The sequence below is a fragment of the Arvicanthis niloticus genome, chromosome 7, assembly GCF_011762505.2.
Source record: "Arvicanthis niloticus isolate mArvNil1 chromosome 7, mArvNil1.pat.X, whole genome shotgun sequence".
NCBI lineage: Eukaryota > Metazoa > Chordata > Mammalia > Rodentia > Muridae > Arvicanthis > Arvicanthis niloticus.
Window position 1 is genome coordinate 41,324,021 of NC_047664.1, and position 24,932 is coordinate 41,348,952.

The 24,932-nt window shown below is 47.1% G+C and overlaps 1 protein-coding gene across 7 annotated transcripts in view; it reads right to left on the reverse strand.

Moving 5' to 3' along the window:
• Positions 1-12,839: 12,839 nt before the first annotated feature.
• The window catches only part of Kiaa0232 (KIAA0232 ortholog), a 66,195-nt gene continuing 54,102 nt past the window's right edge, over positions 12,840-24,932 (reverse strand). For 2 of the 7 annotated variants that reach the window (XM_076938392.1, XM_076938391.1), the window contains exons 7-10: positions 24,443-24,511; positions 20,443-20,590; positions 16,923-17,020; positions 12,840-15,182 (exon numbers count right to left, since the gene is read on the reverse strand). In XM_076938392.1, coding sequence (XP_076794507.1) covers positions 14,994-15,182; positions 16,923-17,020; positions 20,443-20,590; positions 24,443-24,511 — 504 coding nt within the window. In that variant the 3' untranslated portion in view covers positions 12,840-14,993. The remainder of the gene's footprint in view (positions 15,183-16,922; positions 17,021-20,442; positions 20,591-24,442; positions 24,512-24,932) is intronic. The other 5 variants (XM_076938393.1, XM_034508264.2, XM_034508265.2 and 2 more) reach the window with 5 other exon arrangements.

Sequence of the window (24,932 nt, forward strand, 5' to 3'; positions counted from 1 at the left end):
AAGTGTTGGAATTTAAAGTATGCACCACTATTGCCAGCTTTTTCCTCATTTTTTAAAACCAGTATGGTTACCAGCTTCCTGGCCTGCAACAGATCGGAAGCATTGAGATTCAGATTCCAGCCCCATCAAAGGACACAAAGGGGAAATTATTTATGTCTTGGAGTCACTTCAGTTTGATGACATGTTTAAAGGAGGAATCTTGACAAGACCCACTATCACCTGCAAACTCGGTTTCTTTTGTAACAAGGCATCACCATGGTATCATTTACAACAAAGATAAACAGGGTAGATGTCCCACAATACAGGGAGATTTACTAAATGAAATGCTATACACACCCATCAAGAAAATCTTTAGGGTTGTAACTGATGAGGAGGCATAATCTCAAATGGTCCACGACACGACAGTAGGGTCAGCATGGCTGATAACAGTTCACTTTTTTTTTTTTAAGATTTATTTATTTCATGTATATGAGTACACTGTAGATGTCTTCAGACACACCAGAAGAGGGCATCAGATCTTATTACCGATGGTTGTGAGCCACCATGTGGTTGCTGGGAATTGAACTCAGGTCTTCAGGAAGAGCAATCAGTGCTCTTAATCACTGAGCCATCTCCCCGGGCCAACAGTTCACTTTTTAAAAAGTGTTTGTTTGTTTTTAAATGACAGGGTCTCAGGGAGCTCAGTCTGGCCTCAAAGTTGCTACCTAGACAAAGATGGCTGTGAACTCCTGATCCCTCTGTGCTGGGTGACTGTATCACCACTCCTCTTTAATTGTGTGTTTCTTTTCTTTTTCTCTTTTTAAAGATTTACTTTATGTATGAGTGCTCTATCTGCATGTATACCTGCATGTCAGAAGAGGGCATCAGATCCCAGTGTAGATGGTCGTGAGCCATGTGGTATCAGAAGCCTGCCCGGCCTGGACTGGGCTTGACGTGGGGCACAGGGTCAGACATTGCTTTAAAGACTGATGGTCTCTGGCCTTCTAGCTCTCTACCTATACCGAATGCCTGCTGATGCCTTCTAGAAGATTCTAAAAGCTTCCTTGCTTATTCTATGGGTAAGAATCGCTGGCTTCTTTTCTCTTTAACTCTGCTTTATTAAACATTATAACTCTCTGTGCTTTGTCCAACTCTTTATGCTTAAATAAGCTAGGGAAACTTAACTCTTTCTTACAGTTCTGTGCTAAAAACTTAACTCTTACTGTTCTGTGCTTCATTGAGTGCTAAAATCTTAACTCTTTAGTAATTCTTTGTCACGTGTGCTCTAATAATCATATCTGGTGAATAACACTTGCTGTTTAGCAGCAGAGAATTAAGTCAAAGGATTTATTGCCGGTGCTCCTTTCTCTGGTCAGTCAGCCAGAAGCCTCGCTGGCTAAGCTGGTTAACACTTTGTGAAACAGAGAGGAAGGAAAGGAAAAGAATTAGATGCTGTATATAGGCAAATATGCACAGACACGTATACATTCAAACATTCATATGTCCACACTTGGCCGGGCCCGACTGTCTGTCACAATCAACTCCACAGGTATTCATGGAGGCTTATATGTGTGCACACACAAACATACAGACAAACAGACAGGCACATTTGGATGGCTGAATGGCTGGATGGGCGAAGCTCCCCAAGCCAAACCATTAACCCAACAACTTTATTTTCTCTGGTCTTTTTATACCGTCTTAGACAAAAAAGTTCTTTAGAAAATTACCTCAGAGACAAAACGTTACATAAAATTGGAGTTGCAGAAGGATGCTGATACTAAGTTCAAAGCAGTGTTTCATTATAATATGCTCAGTTTAAGATCAAAGCAACAGTTTTTACATGGTCTTGCCTTATCATAGTGCACACCTGTGACTTTATCCTTAGACCTAAATGTTTTTCCTTGAACACAAAATTGTCCCAAGTCTATTTCTCTTTTTAGTGTCATTATGAAAGCTCATTGTGTTTCTTACTATGCAGCCTTTACTTACTATTCTGAGGAGTGGGCACATTCTATTCTCAGTTCTGACTTTATTACATCTTTCTAGCAACTAAGACCATCCCTAAAAATTTTCTTCCTAAAATGATTTGAATCAAGTCAGGAATTCTATAGAATCATTATCTGTCTATATAGCAACACTACAGATAGTACATCTTCATAGGTCTGCAGAGATCTGCTCAAATGGGTGGGTCAATACCTAGTGAGTGTTATATATTTAATAATAACAGGAAAATTTGGCTGGAACGATGACAAAAAGGTTAAGAGCACTGGATGCTCTTCCAGAGGTCCTAAGTTCAATTCCCAGCAACTACATGGTGGCTTATAACCATCTATAATGTAATCTGGTGCCCTCTTCCGGCCACGGGCATACATTCATTCAGAACACTGTATATATAATAAACGAATCTTTAAAAAAAAAAAAAAAAACAAGAAAATCATGTTAATAGCAGGAAGCAGGAATCTTTTCTAAACTGAAACTCTTCTCGGCCTTGCCTAGAGAAGCAAATCCATCATAGACTTTAATCCATAATAGAACCATCTCAGGAAGATGGTTTTCAGCCTCTCCTAGATGGCTCTTGGTGATGTGGTCACTGGCAATTGGACTCAGGATCTCTGGAAGAGGGGACAGTGCTCTTAACCACTGAGTCATCTCTCCAGCTCCCTTAATTGTATATTTCTAAACAGTTAATTTAGAGGGCTTAGCCACCAATACAGAGGAATAATAAGTGTTTGAAGTGTTGGTTCAACCCCTGAACAACTGTCAAATGTTTGTCAATATGTTTTAAGAGCTTCCAGTGCCCACTTGTAACAACATAATAGGGACAAGGAGTGCTGGACTTTGCATAAATCTGAATGCAGACCAAGATTGACTATAATCAAAGGCTATGAAATGCACATCCCTACAGATGAAAGAAGACAGAGAGGTTGGGGATAGCTCAGTGGCCTGAATTCAGTCCCAAGAGTGAGGGGGGAGGAGAGGAAGAAACAGCAGGCAAAGGACCAGGCCATACCTGAGTGTCTTGGGTCTGTACATGTGTTATGACTTTTAAACGTCCACGCGGCATGTGCCATTTCACAAGGAAGCAATGCTGGGTTCCACACAGCCACCTGAGCCATGAGATTGAGGCTCTCAGCCCACCACAGCAAAGCCTTGAGCATAGCAAGCCCAGCTCTGTGCCTGTTAGAGGCACAGGCAAAAGGCCCGAGAGCCTGACAGCATTGGCTTCCATTATGAGAACCTTCCAAGCAGGGTGACTACTGGGCTGCGGGACTCTGCTTCTAGCCATTCTAGGAACCCAGTGGTACCTACAGGCCACCTGAGAGCCCTGATCCAGGCAGGGCTGGCTCACAACCCAAGGTCAATCATATCCTGCCCTTCTCAAGTCACTGGCAGGAAGACTAAGTCACAGCAGAAGAAACAGGTCCCCCTAAAGCCTTGCCTTATGGTCTGAGCAGGTCGGGAGAGGGGAGAGAGGGGTACAAATAGCTTGTGGCCAAGCTCCGTGCTCACCAGGAAGTGACCATGCAGAAAGCCTGCAGACTCTAGACATTCTAGCTAAGAATGGTGCTCTGTGTCACAGCATACCAAAGTGGAATTTTCCAAACAGCTTTGCTTTTAAAAGCATCACCCAGTTGCCTGCCACTGCCACCATGGAGAGTTAAGCCCAATTTAGATGTGTGCAGGAAGCCAGTCTCATGTGGAGCACCATGTGGAGCACCATGGAGGTGAGGAGGTGGGAGGAGACAAAGGTCCCACCATCTGCTAGCCCACGGCCAGTCCCACCCCCAGGGCTTTGTTCACCAGGCCACATCCATACCCCCCCACACCCTCCAGGCTCACAGAAACATATCGAGAGGGACTCCTGGGAATACCCTTGCATCTGCTCGGCCCCCTACCTTCTTTCTCCCCAATCTCCCTCCTCCCAAGTCCTCTCTCCTTAAATGATTCATGTAGGTTGTCGCCAGGTGCTGCCACCCTTATAAAATCAGCTGACTCTCTCACCACCTACCTGCCCTCCAGAAGGGCGCCCTCACAATGACCCTCTGCTGGCTCTGTCTGTGCAGCTTCCTTTATCCTCACACTCACTGAATCACACTCAGGAAACGAAGGCTATTTGGGGAGCTTTCCCACCCAAAGATGCCTGAGATCAGGGCCCTGGAATCAAGAGGCTTGCAGAGCACTAGCGAGCTGTGGTACTGTGGCAGCGTGTGGCTGAATGTGAACAGGTGCCTGCCACATCCTAGGCTGGAATCCCAGCTCTGGTATTTCATGTGTAATGATGGGGAAGTTATTCAGACTCTCTGAACCTCAGCTTTCTCTTTCAGAAAGGGTGCATGCATCTCCTCTCTCAGTTTGGGGGTGTGGCTCGGGGTGCTGCCATCTTTCGTGACCCCTGCCTGCCCTCTCTACCCATTCCAACCTCTCCCCTCTCTTTCTCCAACCTCATTCTCAAGCCTCCCCTACAACACACTGTACATTATTTTATCTCCCTGTAGCCCAGATCCATACCCATAGCTGGCTCCATCCAATGGAAATAGAGGCTGAGGTGCAAATACTCTTGGGGTTCTTCTTGCCTCTTGTCTCCACAGATGCTGCTCCTCATCTTTGGGTAAAAAGCAGGTCTCACTTCTTCAATCCACAAGTCTCAGCCCTGAGCCAGCTGAAGCCAACTGACCTTTCGCTCTGACTCCTGCCACTGTTTTCCTCCCTCCCATCCACGTCTGTGCTTAACACCAGAGATAGGAAACCGAGCAAGGCCTGGACCCCTCTCTACTCTCCAATCTCTTAGAACCTTTAGGCAGCACTGGCCACCCTACTCTCAGGGTTACATGCTTACCCGAAGGACAAGAAAGAGGGAGTGAACTTCATGTTTTGAAACAGGAGCTCCCAATGTAACCCAGGCTGAACTTGAACTTGCCACCCTTCTGCTTCAGTCTCCTGAATGTTGAGTTTATAAGCACTGTGCCCTACTTTGGCCTTGTTTGAATGGAAAATGGAGATCTAGAGGACATGGCCTGGAAGGGTGAGAAACAGGTACCCCGAGGAACAAGGTAGGGTAGTGGCTAGTGTCTGGAAGGCCTTCTTTGTGCGTGTGCCCCAACAGTACCGGGAACAGGGACAGAGCAGACCAAGGGGACAAGGCAGACCAAGGGGACAAGAAAGACTAAGGGGACAACCCATCTCCAAGAAGCTGCTGCTTCAATTCCAGCCAACCTATGGCCCCCAGAATGTTTCCGAGGCTCCCATCTGTGTGGCCTTCCCTATAAATCTAGATAAGCAAGGTTCGATGTGGCCATAAAGCACCCACCCACACACCAGCCTCAGCCAGTCTTGTTTCCAACATCCTGGCCCACCTCCCCACCAGCCCTGGCCTGTAACACTCCCCCTGGATTGGAGGGGGTAGGCTTACACCTGGCAGATTCAGTTATTCCTATGGAGTTTGTGACCCAAGGTACCCTGTGCCCCTCCCCCAACTGGCTCAATCAGAAACACACACTAAATGACCACCTCTGTCTCCTCTTTTTTTGTTTGTTTGTTTGTTTGTTTTTCGAGACAGGGTTTCTCTGTATAGCCTTGGCTGTCCTGGAACTCACTCTGTAGACCAGGCTGGCCTCGAATTTAGAAATCCGCCTGCCTCTGCCTCCCAAGTGCTGGGATTAAAGGCGTGCACCACCACCGCCCGGCCTCTGTCTCCTCTTTTAAACTCCAAAACAGGGGGCCAGATGGTAGTGGTGGTACAGGCTTTTAATCACAGCATTTGGAAGGCAGGGGGAAGTAGATCTCTGTGAGTTCCAGGCCAGCCTGGTCTACAGAGTTAATTCCAGGACACCCAGGGCTACACAGAGATTGTCTCAACAAAACACAACACAACACAAAACACAACACAACACAATACAACACAACACAACACAAAACAAAACTCTCTAATATAGGGGAGGATATATACCAAAAGCCACACCTAGGGCACCAAGTGCAGCCTTATGGCTTTCTCTCAGGATGGCCCTTTCCTGTCCTCCTCCAGCCTGTACTGTCCCAGGCCCCAGTTAGTTGTCTCTGTATTGTCTTGCCTTCACCTGTAGGAAGAGGAGAATAAAATAATGAAGGATTGTTTCCTTCAGCTATGAATTCTCACTTTCAGACACCCAAGCCCAGGGGCTCCAGCTCTCTTGAGAGCCAAGCAGCACCCAATAAACAGAAGCTAACCTTACCCTAAGGGGGACCAGAGAAGGTAGACCTGATGCCAAATACAGCCTGGCCTGGGTGCTGGAAGGTAAGAGAAAGAGCCACTCACCAGGCCTCCTCGGAGTCTGGAAAACAAGAGAAGAGGTTGATGGCCCCCAGGACTGGCACAGTCCGGAACCTCCTGGCTGGTACCTGGGTTACTGCTCAATGCTTGCCTCTGCTGCTCAACTGCAGACAGGCTCTGCTGTCATGTCCACCCCAGGAGGAGCGAAACACATAAGACTCCCTCCCAACAACTCCCCCAGCCCTTGGCCCAGCTTCCTGAAAGACTCCTCATTAGCACATGTGCTGATTGGATACTGCCAAGCTTCCGGTGGTTACTGGCAGTGGTTATTGACGGGCCTGGCTTTCCTCTGCATGGCCTGGAAAAGCCCTGAAAGCCATCAACTTGGCTTTCCACATTTTCCCCCAGCAGCAGGTGTTAGAGCAGCTCTATTAAAAAGGCTGTTGTGACACAGAGGACACCACCTTGTATATATAGCCAGAGGGGCAGCTCCATGCTGAGTCCAGGGCCAACTTGTAGGACCTTCACAGATGGTTGGACCCTTCCTGTTAGGAAAGATGAGTTAGACAATGGTCATCCCAGGACCCAGGGCCTCTTGTTCACAAGCTGGTTCTTTTCAGGGCTGACATAATGGCTCAGTGGGTAAAAGTGCTTGCTGCCAAGCCAGATGACCCATGCCTTTAAACCACTCCATCTTCTGATCTTCACATTGGAGACTGGAAGATGCAGCATAGGAATTTGGAAGGAGGAACACAGATGGAAAAATTATCAATAAAAATAAAATTCCTCTGTCAATACTGAAGAAATCAAGTCAGGAGGTCATAAAGGAGGTGACCTTACCCATAATGTCTTGGAAGAACCATATTGCTCAGTTAGGCAGGCAGGCCTAAGTCCACGGGAAGCACAGTGTATTGTGGCTGACAGTAACCTTGCAGGTAGGTATGTCCAACTCACAAAGGCCCATCTAGCCTGGGGCAGGGCTTCCCTGGTTATGGATCCTGTGCCGAGTGATAGGTTCCAACTGTGTGTGCTCCTCATTTCTTAGACCCATTGTGGCCTCAATGTCTTTTGATCCCTCTTAGATTCCCATGCTGTGCATGGTCCCATGGCAGTGACTGGCCAGCTCAGGCACACAGTGAGACTCTTTGTAAAGTCTATTACTTAAGGTGACACAGTCTGAGCTACTGGGAACAGCAATGGGAGGACCTATGTATAGAACTGAAGCAAAGGAGTAAGGTCAGATTTGCATAAGGTGCTCCCAGTCTCCTGTGCAGACCCTGGCAGGGACCAGCTTCCACCTGCCCAGAGCTCAAGAGGTAGCATCACTGGGCTCTCCTGGGACAGGGTGACCACTATTATGTACAGTATTGTTTAGTGTCTGAGCAGAAAGGAGGGTACCTGCCCTAAGGAATGCTCTAGAATAACATGGCAAGGAAAGGCTTCAAGGGAAGCCTTTTATCTCTTGCACCTCTGCTGCTGCTCCTGCTGCAGGAATTAGAGAGCTGGTTAGAACTCATTTTCAGCCCTTATCTGTGAAGACACTGATGCATGTCCCCAGGGTATGCAGACAAGTACCAGGGCTGAGATGCTAAACAACTGAGATGCTAAAGCACGCAGATGCTGTAGCCCTAAATGCGTCTCAGCAGCTGGAGGCAGGGAACAGAAGGGAGCCCTGAGTTCAGTTCAGAGAGGCTCAGGAAACTCAGAGGGACATGGACGCCGAATTACCCTCCCAAAGCACAGCACCCTAACTTGGAAGTGAGTGGGTGTGGCAAATGGCCTCTGTGTTTGGGAGAGGCTGCCCTAGAGGCTTGCTGCAGCAGCCTGAAGAATCAGACTGGAGGCTCAGCGGAAGAAGGCACCTTTGCAGTATCTCTTCCCCTGGAGCCCAGGAACTGGTGCCAGTCTGTGAGGGTAGAAGCTAAGAGTGAGACTTGGATATAGCTCCTCCTGTTCCAGCTGGATGCTTCAGAACCTTGCTTCACTGCTGGTCTAAACCTGGAGGCCCATGCTATGGAACAGAGCTCTGCTCACTTTTTGTGGTTGCACATTTTTGACTTTGCCTGAATTCTTCTGGAGCATATCTCAAGAATTACCAGTCCACAATAAACATCTCCAGTTCTTCCACACAATCTTGAAGTAGGACAGCTTTCCTAAGCACAATACCAATGCTGCAGCATACCTAAGGACATAGGACAGTTCTGTCTTCTAAGATCCCAGTCACCTGTTCCTTCTCCCTCCTGCTCCTCCTTACTGTCCACTTCCTGCCTCCTGCTCCTCCTCACTCTCCTCTTCCTCCCTCATGCTCCTCCTTCTCTTGTTCCTTTTCATCCTCCTGTTCCTCCCTCATGCTCCTCCTCACCCTCTTCTTCCCTTCTGCTCCTCCTCTTCCTTCTTTCTGCTCCCCTCATCATCATCCTCGACTTTCTCTTCCTTTTTCCCTTCCTCTTCCTGTCTTTTGTGGTACTGGAGAATAAATCGAAACCCTTTTATTTTATTTTTAAAAATGTTTTCAATATTTTTAATTATGTGTACACCTGTGGTTTTGTGCACATGAGTGCAGCTGCCCTCAGGAAGGCAGAGGTGTCAGATGCCCTGGAGCTGGAACTACAAATGGTTGTGAGTCACCATCTGATGTGGGTTTTTGGAACTGAACTTGGGTCCTCTGAAGAGCAAGTGTTCTTAACCACTGAGCCATCTATCTCTCTGGCCCCAAGATTTTTTTTTATTTTTAAGAGGTTCTTTTGCTAAGTTGCTTAAGCAGATTTAAGCACAACATTCTCTTGCCATTCAGCTCTCAGTTGTCTCTCTCCCTTTCTCCCTCTCCTCTCTCTGAAGACAGTCTGTGTTAGCATGACCAGAAGCCATTTAAGGAAGAGTTCAGCTTCAGGGTCTAGGGATCCATAACGGTGGGGGGTTGGGTAGGAGCACGGCAACAGACAGCTGGAGCAGAAAGCTGGGAGACTGCTTTCAACCACTCAGGAAGTGAACAGAGCAAACTGGAAGTATGGAGAGCCTATAAACTCGTAGAGCTAATCCCTCAGGACCTGTGAAACCAGTTAGTAGGGGTGCAAAATGCTGCATGCTGGGCCCTGCCTTGCCAAGTGAACTAAGTGGCTAAGTCCTGTGGGCTCTGAATAAGGGGATACATTCCCTTCATTCCCCCCTTGAAACCCTTCATATCCCCATGAATGAGAGGGATACAAAAGCATCCACGCTGCTCCTTCACAGGTCCTGGGGAAGGGGCTGGTACCCAGCAGTTGTTCTCAACCTATGTGTTGTGACCCCTTTGGGGTTCCATATCAGATATTTACATTATGAATCATAACGGTAGCAAAATTACACTGTGAAGTAGAAACAAAATAATTTTATGGGTAGGGGTCACCACAACAGGAGGAACTGTATTAAAGGACCACATTAGGGCAGCTTAGAACCCAGATTTAGAAGACCCCCATTGCATTTTCTTCCTCCTCTGCCTCAGCTAAAATCCTTACTCAACCTTGGAGGCCTGTGAGAACATGCAAAAGCATTTTAGGAGCGAGCCACTCCAACCCTCTTCCTGTGCCTCCTTCCCCACTCCACTGAAGTGAGGTAAATCCAGGATTCAAAAGATTGGATTCTGAGAAATTCCAGGCCTCAGGGAAGCACAGTGATGAGGCAGTAGAGTGCTGCCTGCAGGTAAAGACTCTCTGGGTAAAGGGAAGGATGTCCCTGAGAACAGCTCCAGAGGGTGTCCCTGCACCATTACTATCTAATTGGCCCTGCCCTTCCCAGCAGTTGTCACTCTACTGCAGAAACACTGGGGAGAGTGCACATGACCAGACCTTGCACATCAGGCAGCCTTGGGTCTAAGTGCACAAGGAGCTGATGGTTATCATTGGTTTGTAGCTTGCTGTGGGATGATCTAGTGATGCTTTGGCATCAGTGACCACAAGGAAACCAGAGCCTGAGTAGAGCCATAGATAGTCATCAGACCCAGCTCCTCACCCCATAGAAGCTTCCCCTCTACTGGTCTTTCAGCCTAAGGTTGTGGCAGGACTCAGGTTCTTTCAACATCATGTCCTCAACAGAGGAAGGATGCTCATTTGTCCATGAAGCCAGCTGGCATCCCCTTTCCGAATATTCTCAGCAAACAGGAGTCCTGGGCTGCTGTCCTTACATTCCCAGCCTGTTGTCTCTTGGAGGACAAACCTGTTTCCAAGGCATACAGCACGGTTCTCTGAGCCCTTGAGGGAGACCTACACCCCAGTACCCTGGAAGAATGGTAGAATTCTTTCCAGCTTAGAATTCTCCAGTAGGGGGCATAGCCCTGTGCTTGAGACTCTAGTTATCCGTGCCAGCTCTTTGCAGTCTCAGAGCTTGCTGGGGACAACGGTGGGCATATGAGGTTAATCTGCTTTGTGCACCTGGTTACAGTAGAGCACTGGTGGAAATATGGGGCGCAAGACAGGAACATTATTTCTTCTAGGATACGGAGTATAGGAAGAACAAGAAATGCTTCAGAGTCTGCTAGGCTCAGCCAAGGTGAGGTGAAACTTTTGCTGCATGGGGGAAGGGAGGAGCAGCTAGTAGGGCAGGGGCCTTTCCATCATGCCATTCTAGGTGACAACCAAGGGGAAGAATGGACAGCATACCCTTATGACATGGGCTTTGGCTTCTCCTGAAGACCAATATTCTTGGCAGCTTTGGTGCTTCTCAACTAACCTTCAAGACACTCTAGAAGGGGACATCATCTCCATCTGTGACAGGGCCTGTAGGGATATAAGGCCTTCCCCAACCGTCTCCAAGTGGTACCTGAACTATGGTCCAGGTACCAGACTGTGACATTTACTCTCCACAATGGCATGGTGCTAGCTCCTCAGCGTGGCTCTGATGTGCATACTGGTTCCTGTTGTCCTTGACCCCTGCCTTCCAGCACAGCCACCTCTCAAGAGTCAGGGACAATCAGGGCAGTCACTGAGTATGGCCTGTTAGGGTCTTGAGCTGACCAAATTCTTGCTACAGGGCCTGACCAAACTCCTCACACAGTGCCTGAACTGGAACAAGGCAATTTTGGCTTGTCAAATCCACTGGGACTGCAGAGGGCGGGTGCAAGACCTTGAGCAAGCACCTAGTAGCCACACCATGCCTCAGTCTTCTTGGCCATGTGGAATCTTTACACCTAGAACCCTGAGCCCCAGTGACCACCAGCCTGACCATGTGAGATGACTATTTTGAAAATACTCAAGAGCCTACTGTGCAAGGTAGTGCTGGGCCAGCAGGGCTTCCTCGTCTTGGTGCTTTCAACAATGCCAAACTGAGCAAGCACCTGATGAGCAGCTTTCAAGGTCTGGGCCATGCTCTGTTCCTAGGCTCCTGGGTGGAAGCAGGTTGCAGGGAACTGTAATTGGCCACTTACCACGTCTAGAACCCGCCATGTGATGCTCAGTGTCAGAGCACTGGTGGCCACAGAGCAGCTGGCTGCTTAGACAAGAGGTGGAGGCTTTTATGTTCTCTGAATGCTGGGCTGGCCACACCCCAAGGACAGGTACAGGTGAAGGCTGGCTAACTGCCACTCAGCACTGTCCGTGCTCTTGCAGGCAGAGCATCCATGAAGCACCTGAGCTGACAGTCTGCAAAGAAACCCCACAGAAAGCACTACCTGTGGGCACATCTGGGCTCAGGGCAAGTCAAATAGGCCAATTACAGTTCCCTGCAACCTGCTTCCACCCAGGAGCCTAGGAACAGAGCATGGCCCAGACCTTGAAAGCTGCTCATCAGGTGCTTGCTCAGTTTGGCATTGTTGAAAGCACCAAGACGAGGAAGCCCTGCTGGCCCAGCACTACCTTGCACAGTAGGCTCTTGAGTATTTTCAAAATAGTCATCTTGGCCACCTTATGGGATGTGCCTGCTGGTACCCAGGAAGAATGTCATGTCCTCGGTAGTGTCCCACCGAACAGGAAGTTCAGTGTCGGTTACAGAAGCTCTTGAAGATCAAAGAGACAAAAAGGAATGCACTACTTGTCAATGAGGCCCCGCTCAACCTTTGCTGGGTAACAGGCTATCAAGTGTCAGTTCTGACTGCAGGGCATGGCTGTGCTCCTGTGGGCACCCAGACCTAGAGACAGGTATCTACAAGACACCTACAAGTACCTACAAAGTTTCCCTTCACTCTTGTTCAAACACTGACTGGTTGTTTGTTGTTGTGTATACACATGGGTGTGTATCTGTTACTGTGTACATACATATGTGTGTGAGTGCAGTACATGGCAAACATGCATTCAGAAGTCAGAGGGTAACTTTGTAGGTCATTCTCTCTCCTCCTTTCTGTGGATCCTGGGGATCAAACTCCATTCTGAGGCCTGCACCTTTCCCACTGAGCCATCCTGCTGCCTTCTGTGTACAATGAACTCCATTCACACAATGAGGAAGACTTGTCTAACAGGGGACAGACAGGACCTGTTGGGGATATGGGCCAGCTGGCTGCCAAGCAGGCCCCACCTACTTGCTTTCCCAGCTCTGAGAGGCTAATTGTCCTCAGGAGGAGGGGATCTGGCTTTCTCTTGATCTTCTCAGTTCAGAGGAGGCTGCTTATTCACTTTAAAAGATTGCTATGATAAATAAAAACAACAAACATTTTTGAAATTTTTATTTGGTGTTAATTCCACAAGAAAACAAAACAAAACAAAACAAAAAAAATCAGTTACTCTGGTGTACATGAAATCAGAACAATACAACCACGGGGAAAACTATCAGCCCAGGGATGGAGCTGATACTTCAGTGCTACGGATATGCAACGCGCTTCATACCACAGTGCGTTTCAGCGTTTGCCAACTTTATTTTTAATGCTTTTTTGTGATCATCCATTCATGAAACTAAAACCACACTTTAATTCTGTGCCAAAGCCTCTGAGCTTTAGGCATTTAACTACAAAAAGAAACCAAATACAGAATCTAGTTATCCCTTTGCCTTTGATGACCCACCATATCCCCTGTGGGGGGCCTCTCCCCACAGCTGAGGAGGTAGGTGTCTTTGCCACCTGGAGCCTTTTCCTGATGAACACTGGCTGTCCAGGTCACCCAAGCTCATGGTTAAGTATGAAATCCATTTGGTCATAGCAACAATTTCTAGGGTAATCGTGACGGCATTGATTTTAGGAATTTACAACTTCCAATCCTTTTTGCCTTTGATGATAGGTTATATTTCAGTGCAGATGTTAATCAAATTTTAGGAAGCTCCAGAAGAAAAAAAATACATAAAACTTATCTGATACCTGTAAATAAATAAGAGCAACATGAAACCTTCCACATGCACACACGCACACACAAGCCACTGTAAAGTGTCAGAAGATGTGCTGTATGAAAACAAACCCTAAGGTGGCAAGATGCCCCAGCCAGCAAGCCAGGCTCCCCTAATGAGGACGCACAGAACTACAGTGCCTGCACAGTCTCCATGGTGTTTCCTGTGCTCCCGAGAAACAGGCAACAAACTCAAGTACTACCAGCAAGGCCTGAGGGGCAGCTCCACTTCCAGCTAAGAAGCCATGCACATGTCCAGTGCTGCCCCACTTATTGGTGAGGCCAGTTCAACTACTTCAGACCTCTAAGCCACTCCTGATGTTCTGGACATGCTGACTTCATGTCACAGACAAGGTGTTTTTAAAAACGAGTTGGTTAAAAGAGAGATTTTGGATGTTTAGGTTTTGCACAACTGGCCCTACTAGCACCTGTGGCAGTGCTTCGAGATCCACGGTGATCGGCACACTTAGATGCAACTGTGTGAGGCCTGCTGCCTGCCTGCTTCACCAAGTCACACGAGGCGATGATCAGAACAGCAACCACACAGGTATGTGGGAAATTCTTCTACCCACCCCTGCCCACTGCAAGCAGAACTTGCCCAGAACATTCTCTCAAACACAAAATGAGATACAAGCTATACTACATCACAGCCACAAGAGCAGCTAGCTGCAGCAGCCAAAGATTTTTTGGGGGTAAGAGGTGGCCTCACTGCATGTCAAATGTTTTTAAGTTCACTTGGAGACTTTAGTTCAGTGTAGTCACCAGATAATTTGCAAGTAAGGTCCTCAACTATGCACTGAAGAGGCAGCTCAGAGAACCCCACTGTGCCAGCTATGGAGACACTGCAGCAGCAGAATTCACCATCCACTACCCCGTGCCTCAAATCCTTGGCTTCTTCAGCTAGCAAGAAGGTCACAAGCCACAGTAACTTCCATGGTACTTAAGGGGAATCCTAAGAGAAAGCACAGTATTCTGTAAGTCTCTAAAGCACACCCTTGTGTTCCTATAGCAACGTCCATGATCTTCTGAATGAGCCTGCAGATGAGTCACCATGCTTCCCTCCTCCTTCAGCAAGGCCCTGACCCACTGCAGGGGAGGACTGATCTCCTGGCTCAGAGAACAGAGCTAGAGTCTCTGGACGGTGGCGGTTGTCGCCACGGTGCTGACAAGGTGATGGCGACACAGCCGCCAGAGGGAGGCCTGCAGCTGCAATGCAGAAGCGGGACACACTAGGACAAGCACATGCACACCCATTCCTCATGGACAGCACAGTCTAGTCTACTTCAGAGAGCAAAAACTTAACAGCTTGGAAACAAATCTTCAACAGGACAGCCGTCCTCAACGCTAAAATAAGCAAGAAGAGAAAGGTAATCACTGATGTGGATCAGTTAATTGAAGAAGAAACCTAAGTTGCTGCTTTAGACTAACAGGCCTCACAGAAGGCAATCTCCCATCACAGCATTTTCAATGACTGGTACTACTCTGCAGGGTCAGAGATGTGTTCGGGAGAAGAGCTCCTCTCGGCTGGGGCCCACCCACTCTCCGCCGGCTTCGGAGCCTGTGTCACCCGTGTCGCCCGTGTCAGAGCTGGTGCTGGAACACAGCTTCCTGTGGAGGCCATTTGGTTTTGTCTCAGAACCTCTCTCTCCTGTGCATCTTGCTTCATAAACAGAAGACACCTACAATTCAAGAAACAATTTTCAATACATCGAAAATCACACCCACATGCTGATTCTATTCATAGACAAAGATGAAGTAGCAATCACTGATATCTCCTTTGTAGAAAGCTACAAAGATGTAAAGTCACACTGTTTCAGAGAGAACCTCTTCTTCTTTGCCCTTAAAGGGCTCAATCCTAATTCTGTACATCTAGTCACAAGAATCTATGTGGCCACACTAGGGTAGGACAAAGGGACTCCTTAACTCTCAGCAAGTCTTTGAGTACCTGGTTCAGGGTAGCCTGAAGCTTCACACAGGCTCCCCTGGGTAGACAGACATGGTCATGCACAGGGGCTCACAGTTCCAGCAGACAAACAAACCAAAGGACAAAGCTTCAGACTGTAGACATGAGGATACTGGTTAATGGGAATTCTGAACACGGGCAGAGCACTCCAGAAGGTGGCACTCCGGAGCAAAGGCTGGTGCTCTACACAGCAGTGCCAGGATCACCAGGTGTGGTATAGAGCATCTTCTTGTTGTGTTTATAGGAAGGCTGGCACCTGGAGCCCCAAATGGAACACTCAATGGCAACAGTAACCCTTTCACCAGTTAGAGCAACTAACAATATTTCCCAGTGCATCACAGTATCCACCACTAGCATCACCCCATCACAGTCCCTGTTTTTGAGCTCAAGGCGGAAACACAAAAAAGCTATGTGAGAGCAAAGCACACAAGGCTTCCAGGCATAGAGGGAGTCTGAATTTCTTCCAAGTGCACAGCACAGTAGCATGGGTCCCACAGCCAGACTGTTGGGGTACGCAGCAGCCCTGTGCTCCATCTCTAGATACCTCCACTTTATATTCTGCAAATGGATGAGTATGCCAAGAATACTTAGTGCACAGGGGTGTTTTTAGGTCACTGTCTTGCGGAATGTCAATAGTTGTCAAGGACAAGCAAAAGCAAGGACACAAAAGGCTGTGGCTTCTGTTGAGGAGTAGCAGTGGTCTGAGCCACGTGGAAAGGATGGTGTGGAGTAAAGAAATGGATGGAAAGTGGAGGTGAGATAACTGACAGGCTGGCAGACACACTGTGGGCAGAGGTGAAGGAAGGGACAGGTGAAGAGACAACCGGAGGGTGAAGGCTATGGGTGGCCTTACATGTGGGCTTGGACATGTTAACACAAACTGTAAGCCAGTGACATTAGCACTATATGGTGCTTTGGAAAATTCTTACACAGCTTGAGCTAACATTGAGAACTCAAAAAAAGAAAACAGGTTTCCTTCAATTCACTGGTCTTAACTTGCCTAAGTGGAAGGCCTGAGACTGAGCTAAAAGTAGGTCAAGGTCTTGAATGTGCATTCACGGTGCTCACAGGCATGTTGTGGAGACAGAAGTGTTTGGGATGGTAGGACTCTCAGAGAGTGCACAGGAGCACAGAAAGGGCAGGATCTGTCCCACACAGGTTGGAAAGGTACACTGGAAGGAAGGAAGATGCTCTCCCAGGACTAAGCAAGAAACAGGCTTAGTACAGCATCTTAAACCCCCTGTGTCAGCAGTGTAGTGTCAGCTAGGGAGACATTAGGGGCTGTTCATGAAGGTCTGGCAAATGGTTGGGGTTTGGGGATAGGGTGAGGCAGATCCAAAGAAAGGGCCAAGAAGAGAAAGGCAACACCCAGGATCTGGGGGACATGGGCCAGGGATGGGTCACAGGACCCTCAAGTCTGTGACTAGAATGGTAGGGAGGAGGACAGTCCACTTACCCTATTAAAATCTAACAGACGCTCTTCACGACTGGGTGTCTCTTTAGCATCTGGATATTCTTCTATACCATTCTCTCCCTTGGCATTTGTATAACATTCTTAATCATTTTGAATGGAGAAGGGAAAAGAGGGAAAGGGGGAAATTCAATTAAGACAGTTGAAACACACACCCTTGTTTCACCTCACTGAAAAGCTAGGCCCACCCTCTGGAGGTTTAGGTTGTCATTGAAAGCACAGCCAGTCTGGAGTGTATGAGAAAACACAACATTAACTAAAAACTTCAGCCACAAGTATGTAATGAATAATAAAAACCAGGCCAGCATAAACATATTATTCTACTATAAAACATTATCTCAACAATTCAACAAATATATACACAGATCTATGATGTAATGGTCCTGGGACACAGGAGAAAAGACCAGTGAGACCCATGCTCTCAAGAATGAGTGTCAAGTGGAGGGAGACGGTCAATGCACCACAGATATGCTCATGGAACAGTAGCAGGGGTTCCAGAGAGGCAGCCCAATGAAAAAGCAAAGCAGGTCACCAGCTGGCCTGTTCTGACTCAACACCATGCCCACCAGTCTGTAATACCTGTACACATGGAAGCTCATGGTCCAGTTAGCCAAGGTTCACAGAATGAGAAGGCAATGTAGACTGGAGTTGGAGGAATCCACTCCAGCAGCAGCTTCAACTGTGTTTCATCTATGCACTATATTATTTAGCCACCTAAGGAACTTGGAGAAACCTAGGCCTCAGGAGACTGACCATCAGTCCTGAGATGTTTCCAGGTAGTTCCTGAGCACAGCCCCTGTGCTGAACCTAGTCTTAGTTTAGCCTAGCCTCTTTCCACTGACCCACTAACAAGATAGCTGTGATGGAATCAGAGAGAAGGATGGAGACTCCAACCAAGCTAGTTCAGACCTGGCTCTGACAAGAGCTCAGAAATGCAGATCCCTTAGCATACCTGCTCGATGGGATTATACCACAGGTGTCAATAAACATTATGGCTCCTGTGTGCCAGAGTCACAGAAGACAAGACCAGCCTTAAGGAGCGCTATATACTCCTGGGCACCAAGTATAGACTTTGCTTGCCATGTGGATATGCTTCATAACCTACCAGTCCTGGACATTACTTGAATAATCCTGGCTTGGAGTGACAAAGGCCATAGTAGATGGCAGGTTTTGCTTCTTATTTGTGACATGACGCTCCAAACCACATACCCAACCTCTTTAAAACAGAAGCAACATCATCATTTTCAAGAAGGTGCTATGTGAGAAGTACACAGGTATAGCAACATCTTCTACAGCCACCAACCTGGAACACGGGTTCTGGGCGGCTGGAAGGCCACTGAGCTCTGGTGGAGGGGCCTCATTTCATCCCATTCATTCCATATACACACAACGGGGCCAGAAGAGACTGTGGAAGGGAAGGTGGCTCTTTTCTGCTTCAGAAATGCTATGTCCATCTTCATACCTCCGTGCAGGGGTTTGGCTACAAATCATACTGAACTCATCCCATGTGTCTTGTTAATGCTCCTTGTGACAGCTACAGTTTGTTGAGCAATCACTGTATGTGGGTTCCAGTTATAGACGCCCTGCCTGCTGAAGAGGCATCTTTATTCCTTACAATCATCCCAATAGGGATGGCTTCCTTTTACAAATACAGACAACAGAGCATAGAGAAGCTCAGCAATTATGCATAGAGGCACTAGGTTCTGGCTCAGCCTTGCTCTCCTACCACAGTCTATGCTGCTCCCCAAAGGGCTCACTCCACACAGCCTGAATAATGCATGCCAGTAGCAACTGAGCCTCCAAAGCACAACACAGCCCAAGTGCAAGCCCTGGAGAACATACCAAGCCCTCTGTAGTCTCTACCCTAGCTAGCCTTGCCCTACCACACTCCTGTACCATGCTATCTATGCTCTGTCCCACACCACTTCTCTAATCCCAGCTGCTGTGCTGGTCTGTACTCTGCCTCCAGCCCCACCGAGAAGACACACATCCAGGACAGGCAGCCAGCATGTCTATATAGATCAGCACTGTGATCAGACATACATATACACAGAAGTGCCCAGGGCAGGGTTCTCAGCAGGGCACACCCTGCCTCCTCACCAGACTCAACAAGGAGATAGTCTTTCTCCCTTGGACTGCCAGTGTCCAGAGCAGAACGCATGTTGATTACTAACCATTTCTAATACTAGAAGCTTCAGGAATGCCTAGTCCTTTTGAGGGAGTGAGTAGCTAGTTATCCTCTTGCATAACTACCATGTGAGGCAATAGAAAGAGTACTTCATACTGTCACTGTAAGGGAGCTTCACATGGATTAAACTCACAGCTGTCATTCAGAAGACTGGCTATCATTCCTTCTCCACCAAGCTTCCCTATACAGCATTTTACATAAACATACAAAAGCATTACATCCATTCACTGGCACCTGCCAATAAAGTGGATATCCAAGATGCAAAGCTGAGGGTTGGAACTGGGTTCCTATTAATGAGTGACAAAGTGAACCAAACTGACGAAGTGCTTCTGAAAATTATCTCCAAGGAAGTAGCTCCTTTGCTACATGGTGATATACCTCTTCCTCTTCTCGATCTTTATGGAGAAGAGCTTCCTAGGCTCAGCTATGGGGATTTCTGAATTGTACTGTTAGCTGCACCTGTGTCTTAAACTCATCCAGCTCACAGACAGATCACTAGGAGGTTGGGTCTATACTCCTATGGCCCTGGCATCCTCCTTGGCAAAGCAGAGCCATCCTCACCACCCTTCTCTCTAGCTCAGTGGTTCTCAGCCTTCCCAACGCTGCCACCCTTTAATACAGTTCCTCATGTTATGGTGACCCCAATCATAAAATGATTCCATTGTACTTCCTAACTCACAGACTGAGAACCACTGCTCTAGAGCCTAACTCCCTCCTGCTGCTCACGCACAGTCTCAGGGCAGGTGCAACCACTACAAAACCTCCCCATCCTGTTCCCATTATCTAACTCAGCAGCTAAAATTTTGTCTCTGTTGTTGCTACAAGTCTTCCAGCGCACATCTGACCCAAACACCCTGCAAACAAGTCCTTCCCACAGCCATCCCCCTCAATGCACACCAAACTGGAGCCAGAAGCCAGGTTCTCATACCTGTAGGCTCCTTCCCATCAGACTTTCTGGCTCATCTTTAATGGGCCAGCCCAATGGGACCTGGTTCTTTCAACCTGCCTCACACCCTGTGGCCTTTGCACGAAGACTGCCTTGAGGACTTCCTTCTATATGGTAAAGATGGTTATACATATCTTATCAAAGGTCCATACCATTTATGTTTCTAATGAATTTCTAAACTCTTCCACTAGGTTATAGTTAGGTTTAAGAGCAGGGTCCAGTTTGCAATCACCTAGGTGACCCTAGGGTCTAACACAGTGCTGGCCACAAGAACATTTCTGGCATTTCCTGAACTGTGTCCACACCCAAAGAACCTACTGCTCTTGGCAAATTAGATATCTAAACAGAATAAAGATGTCCAGGCTCCTTACCTTCACACTCAGATGTGGGGAAGAGGGGAGAGTACAAAGCTTTTTCCCACCAGCTCTGCTTTTCTTGATTTCTTGTTATTTCTTGCACATCAGTGTTCAATACAGGAAACTGTTTAGATGAAGTCAAACACAGAGCATGTTTATAAACCTTCAGGACAAACAGAAAATTTTAATTATTGAAACACTACATACCTAGTGCCTTTAGGTTGGTGAGTTTAAAAACAAATCTATTTAAAGTTTTTTTTTTTTAATTGTTCAGGATAAGTCAAAGGAAAAAAGGCCTTAATGTAAAAAAAAAAAAAAAAGGAAATGTTCTTAAGAAGTACTTCAACTCCAAGTGGAACAAAAATCTTGACAAAAACCTCTTACAAGACTTAAAACAGCAGACAGGAAAATCTCCTACACTACTGAAGGTAACATCAGGCTTGAGTCTGAGGTGCTGTGGAGAGACAGGTTCCACCCTTCCAAGTAGAATGTTTAAGGCTGCTCAGACCCTGCTTTTCCTCCTAGACAGTGAGAATAGGTTACCAGAAGCTGTCACTGGTGACCAACAAGGTCCTTGGAGTGGTGGTCATGAACCTCACAGGCAACTTTTGTTGCAAATGTATCCTGGTATGCTGGTGGTAGCCTCCTCCTTCACTGGGCCTGAGAGGCCTGCCACCAGCTCCCCAGAGCAAAGCCTGGGCTCTCCATTTCTGTACCTCCTGAGTCCTTATGCTGTGCTCTTGACAAAAAGCCTGTCAACTGTGTACAATTCCATGATACCATTTGTTCAAGTTCAAAATCCAAACTGTTTCAAGAGCAAACAACCATTTATTTTCTAAAGGGGATTTGTTGTGGTTTGAACTATAAATTATTTTATGAGCCTAAAACTGCATTATCTATAAGTTTTTAAGAGTTACATGGGAATGTATTGGGGAATTAAATGGGAAATCTATTTTAAACCTTTATTTTTATTTAATATGACTTTTCAGAAATAGTTCCAGATTTAGAACTGAAAAAAAAAAAAATTGTACTGTCTTCCCAGAGTAGTCAACTAACCTTTCTTATCCTGTATGATCTATCCTAACAGCACAAGTACTGCCCAAGGGCCTCTGAAGGCTGAGCTAAAGCAAATAAAGTCAGCAGTGTACAATGTCTGCAGTAAAAATGGGTTCCAGGACCTGATGACAACTTGCAACATGTGAAGGCCTCTGTACTCTGGTAGGAGCTGGTACTACTTAGGGCAGCAAGGGAGAGGGGCCAAAGATACCTCTATTATCCCATATTACTTCTGAAGAGACAGGAGGCAGCAGGTTGCTGAGTTCTTATCTGTGCTACTTAGTATTTTCTAATCCCTTTGTGAAATGAAAGAGTCAATCGAGGACAGGTGTGCTGAGGGAAACAGGTTTGACCAGTCAAGACACCACCCAGGAGCCAGATACACACCAGATGTGGCCAGATGGGAGAGCCCTGGAAGTTTCAGGACAAGACTGTTACTGGCATCTCTAGGCAGAACCCTCTGTCTACAAACTACAGGGTCTGGCTCCCAGGATGTCTCTGATTCCAGAGCACATCAAGTCTACTCTTCACCCTGCTGTGGCTCTTGCCTGAGTCTGCATTATTTGAGGAGTCTTTTCTGAGTCTCCCATTTGGGTGCCAATTCCTATAGCTAAGACTTACTATCTTCTCTTTCATACTGCAGCAACCATTCATATTCCACAAGCACGCACCATTTCATGACACCTTTCCACTCAGTTATTCCCAGCTTTGGGGGAGCACAGCAAACTCCACAACAGTTCACTCATCTGAGGCTGTTTAATATTCTAACTCAATGAATATAAAGAATACTGAGAAGAAGTGGGAGGACCACAAACTCAACGTTACCCCTTAGTTATACAGTGAGTTCAAGGCCAGCCTGAGATGGAGCCAGGGGATGGGACACAACAGAAGAACAGAAAGAACTAGGAAAAGACAGAACAGAGCTGTACCACACACAGAAGCTGCTCCTGCTCAGGTACATACTCAAAGGGAGCTCTGGGAGAAAGCCTGCCTGGCTCCTTAACAAAGCAAGCTGCTCCCAGCACTCTCCATTCAGCCAGCGTCTCAGCCAGCGGCTTTGTCTTTCTTCAAAGATGCTCACATCCTCATCCAGCATTAACCTGGATGTCTGCTGTTACCCAAGCCTGCAGGAAGACTCCACACAGGCTCAGAGCTGGTGATCCCAGCACCTGCAACAGTACTGGGCAGAGGACGCTCCACACATGCAATGACCAGGACAATGAAAAGGGAGGAAGGCACAGACTACATCCAAAAAGACTGACCACAGATGTTTTAGCAATTCTTGGAAGTTCTTCAGAAGCTGGCAGTGAAGGGATAAAGACTCCATAGTTCACACTCCCACTAAACAGTCTACTTCTGCTGAAAAGGAAGGTGCTGAGGTTTCCTTTCATTGGGGTCCAGTGCCCCTTTCCTACGAGTCATTCTTCATCAGGTCATTCTTCATCACTGGGTCACAAATGGCAGAGAAAGTGTTCTGTAGACCTCTCTTAGTGTACATAAGAAAGCATCCACTGGAGACCAGTTAGGGCTTGCTGTTGCTCTCTACTTCTGGAGGCACAGAGCCAGGAGAGTGCTGTCTGATCCTCACTTTGGGACAGGGTCAGCCTCTTTTTGAACATTCCTAGCTATCAGGTGAGGAAATCAGTCTCTGTGGCTGTCTGGTAGGACAACACTGACAAACCTGTACAGGAGGGATGTGTGCCACAAGCCAGAATGACCTTTGCTCCCTCTCCAGCCTCCAGGGTTGCTGACCTTCCCAGTGTAATACTCCTGGGACAAAATGAGCTTATCTCCTCAACAGGACTGCAAAGTCCTTCAAGATAGGAACTAAGAATCTGGCTTTCTATGTTCAAATGGCTTTTGGAACAGGCAATTAAAAGTCCAAGAGAAGAGGCAATTAAGAGTCCAAGAGAAATAAGACCCATGCCATATTTCTGTGCATGAGACATATGGGGGGTGCTCTCTGTGCTAGTTTTTGCCTTTAGCTATAACTGGATGAGCTGTTTTCAGTACCCAACCAACACACCTCTGCAGTTCAGGTTCTCTAGCTGGCCTTCTCCCTGCATGGCCTACCTCCTTCTGCCCCTACGTGTCCAGTGTGCTCAATACACCTGCAGTGTCCACACCCTGGGATGGTCCTGGTGAGTTCCCATAGCCTCCAGGGCTCATTTGAACTGCTCCACCTACCACATCACCCACAGCTACACTGGCCCTCATGTCCTAAAAGATAAGAAACCTGTGTGGTGAAACCTTACATGGAACAGTATATGAGAAATAAAAGGTAAGGGTGATTACAATAAGGGCCATTTCAGGTAAAAGGGAAATATACTAGGTAGAGAATACTTTTGGAGGGCTTACCACAACTAGTACTAATGAGGGCTAGTGGGAGTAGCCATCACTGTGAGTATGCCCTCCTGTAACCTCATATGAACAGCCCATTTTAGATGAGTTATGAGATTTACAAACTCGGCTTCTCGCCTACACTGAACTTCTTACAGACAAGGACGACACCCCATGCATTAAGGTTCCCCCTTAGTGACAGGCACATAATAGGCATCCAAATGTCTGCTCAATTTGACTCAACCTTTAAGTAAACCCTAGTCCTTCCAAGGCTCTAAATGCTAATTCTAAGGAAAATTCTCTTTTCATTCTCTTGCACTGAACCAGAAGGCCTTTGCCTAAGTGGAAGCAGTCTTAGGAACTCCTCATAACTGACCTGGGGATTACAATGGGTAGATAGACACAGGTCCTTGCCTCATCCTGGTCCCAAACTATTCCTTCAAGCCACTCTCAACTCTGTTCCTCAAGCCAGCCTATGAAGTGAGCTCCAACCTGCAGTGATACTGACAGCATGATAGCACCCATACTCTCAAGATGTCCCCACAAGTCTGCAGCAAGCTAGACCTCTCAAAAAAATAAAAAATCCCAAATCTGAGAACACAGAAATACATCAACATACTAGAAAGCGAAGGAATATGGTAGTAGTAGGTAGAATCTTGCTTCTTTCCTCATTTTCTTTCTTCCCAATCTGGAACCAGGTGAAATACAAAGTACATAAAGGAACATTTAAGGAGGAAAATGGGGGCAACACAACAACACATAAAGGCTAACAACATTGCTGGGTTCTCCTTAACAGTTCAGATTTCAGGGATTCCATGGGATTAAACTTGGCCTGTTATAGACCAAGGAGCATGCTAACTAGAGCAGCAATCCTCAAGTTCCCCTGAGGCTTTTGCAACCATCCAAAGGCAAGCAGTTGAACTTCTAGGCGCTCTGCCTCCAATGAGTCAGTGCACAGTGCCCAGCTATAGAAGCCAATAGCCACATACCACCCTCCTCCCCAAAAGAAAAAGGCAGAAGGCAAAAAACTCATGAGACAAAATACAATTACAAAAAGAGGCTGAGAGTGCAGGTAAATTAAGAAAAGGGAGAATTAATTCTGATATGAA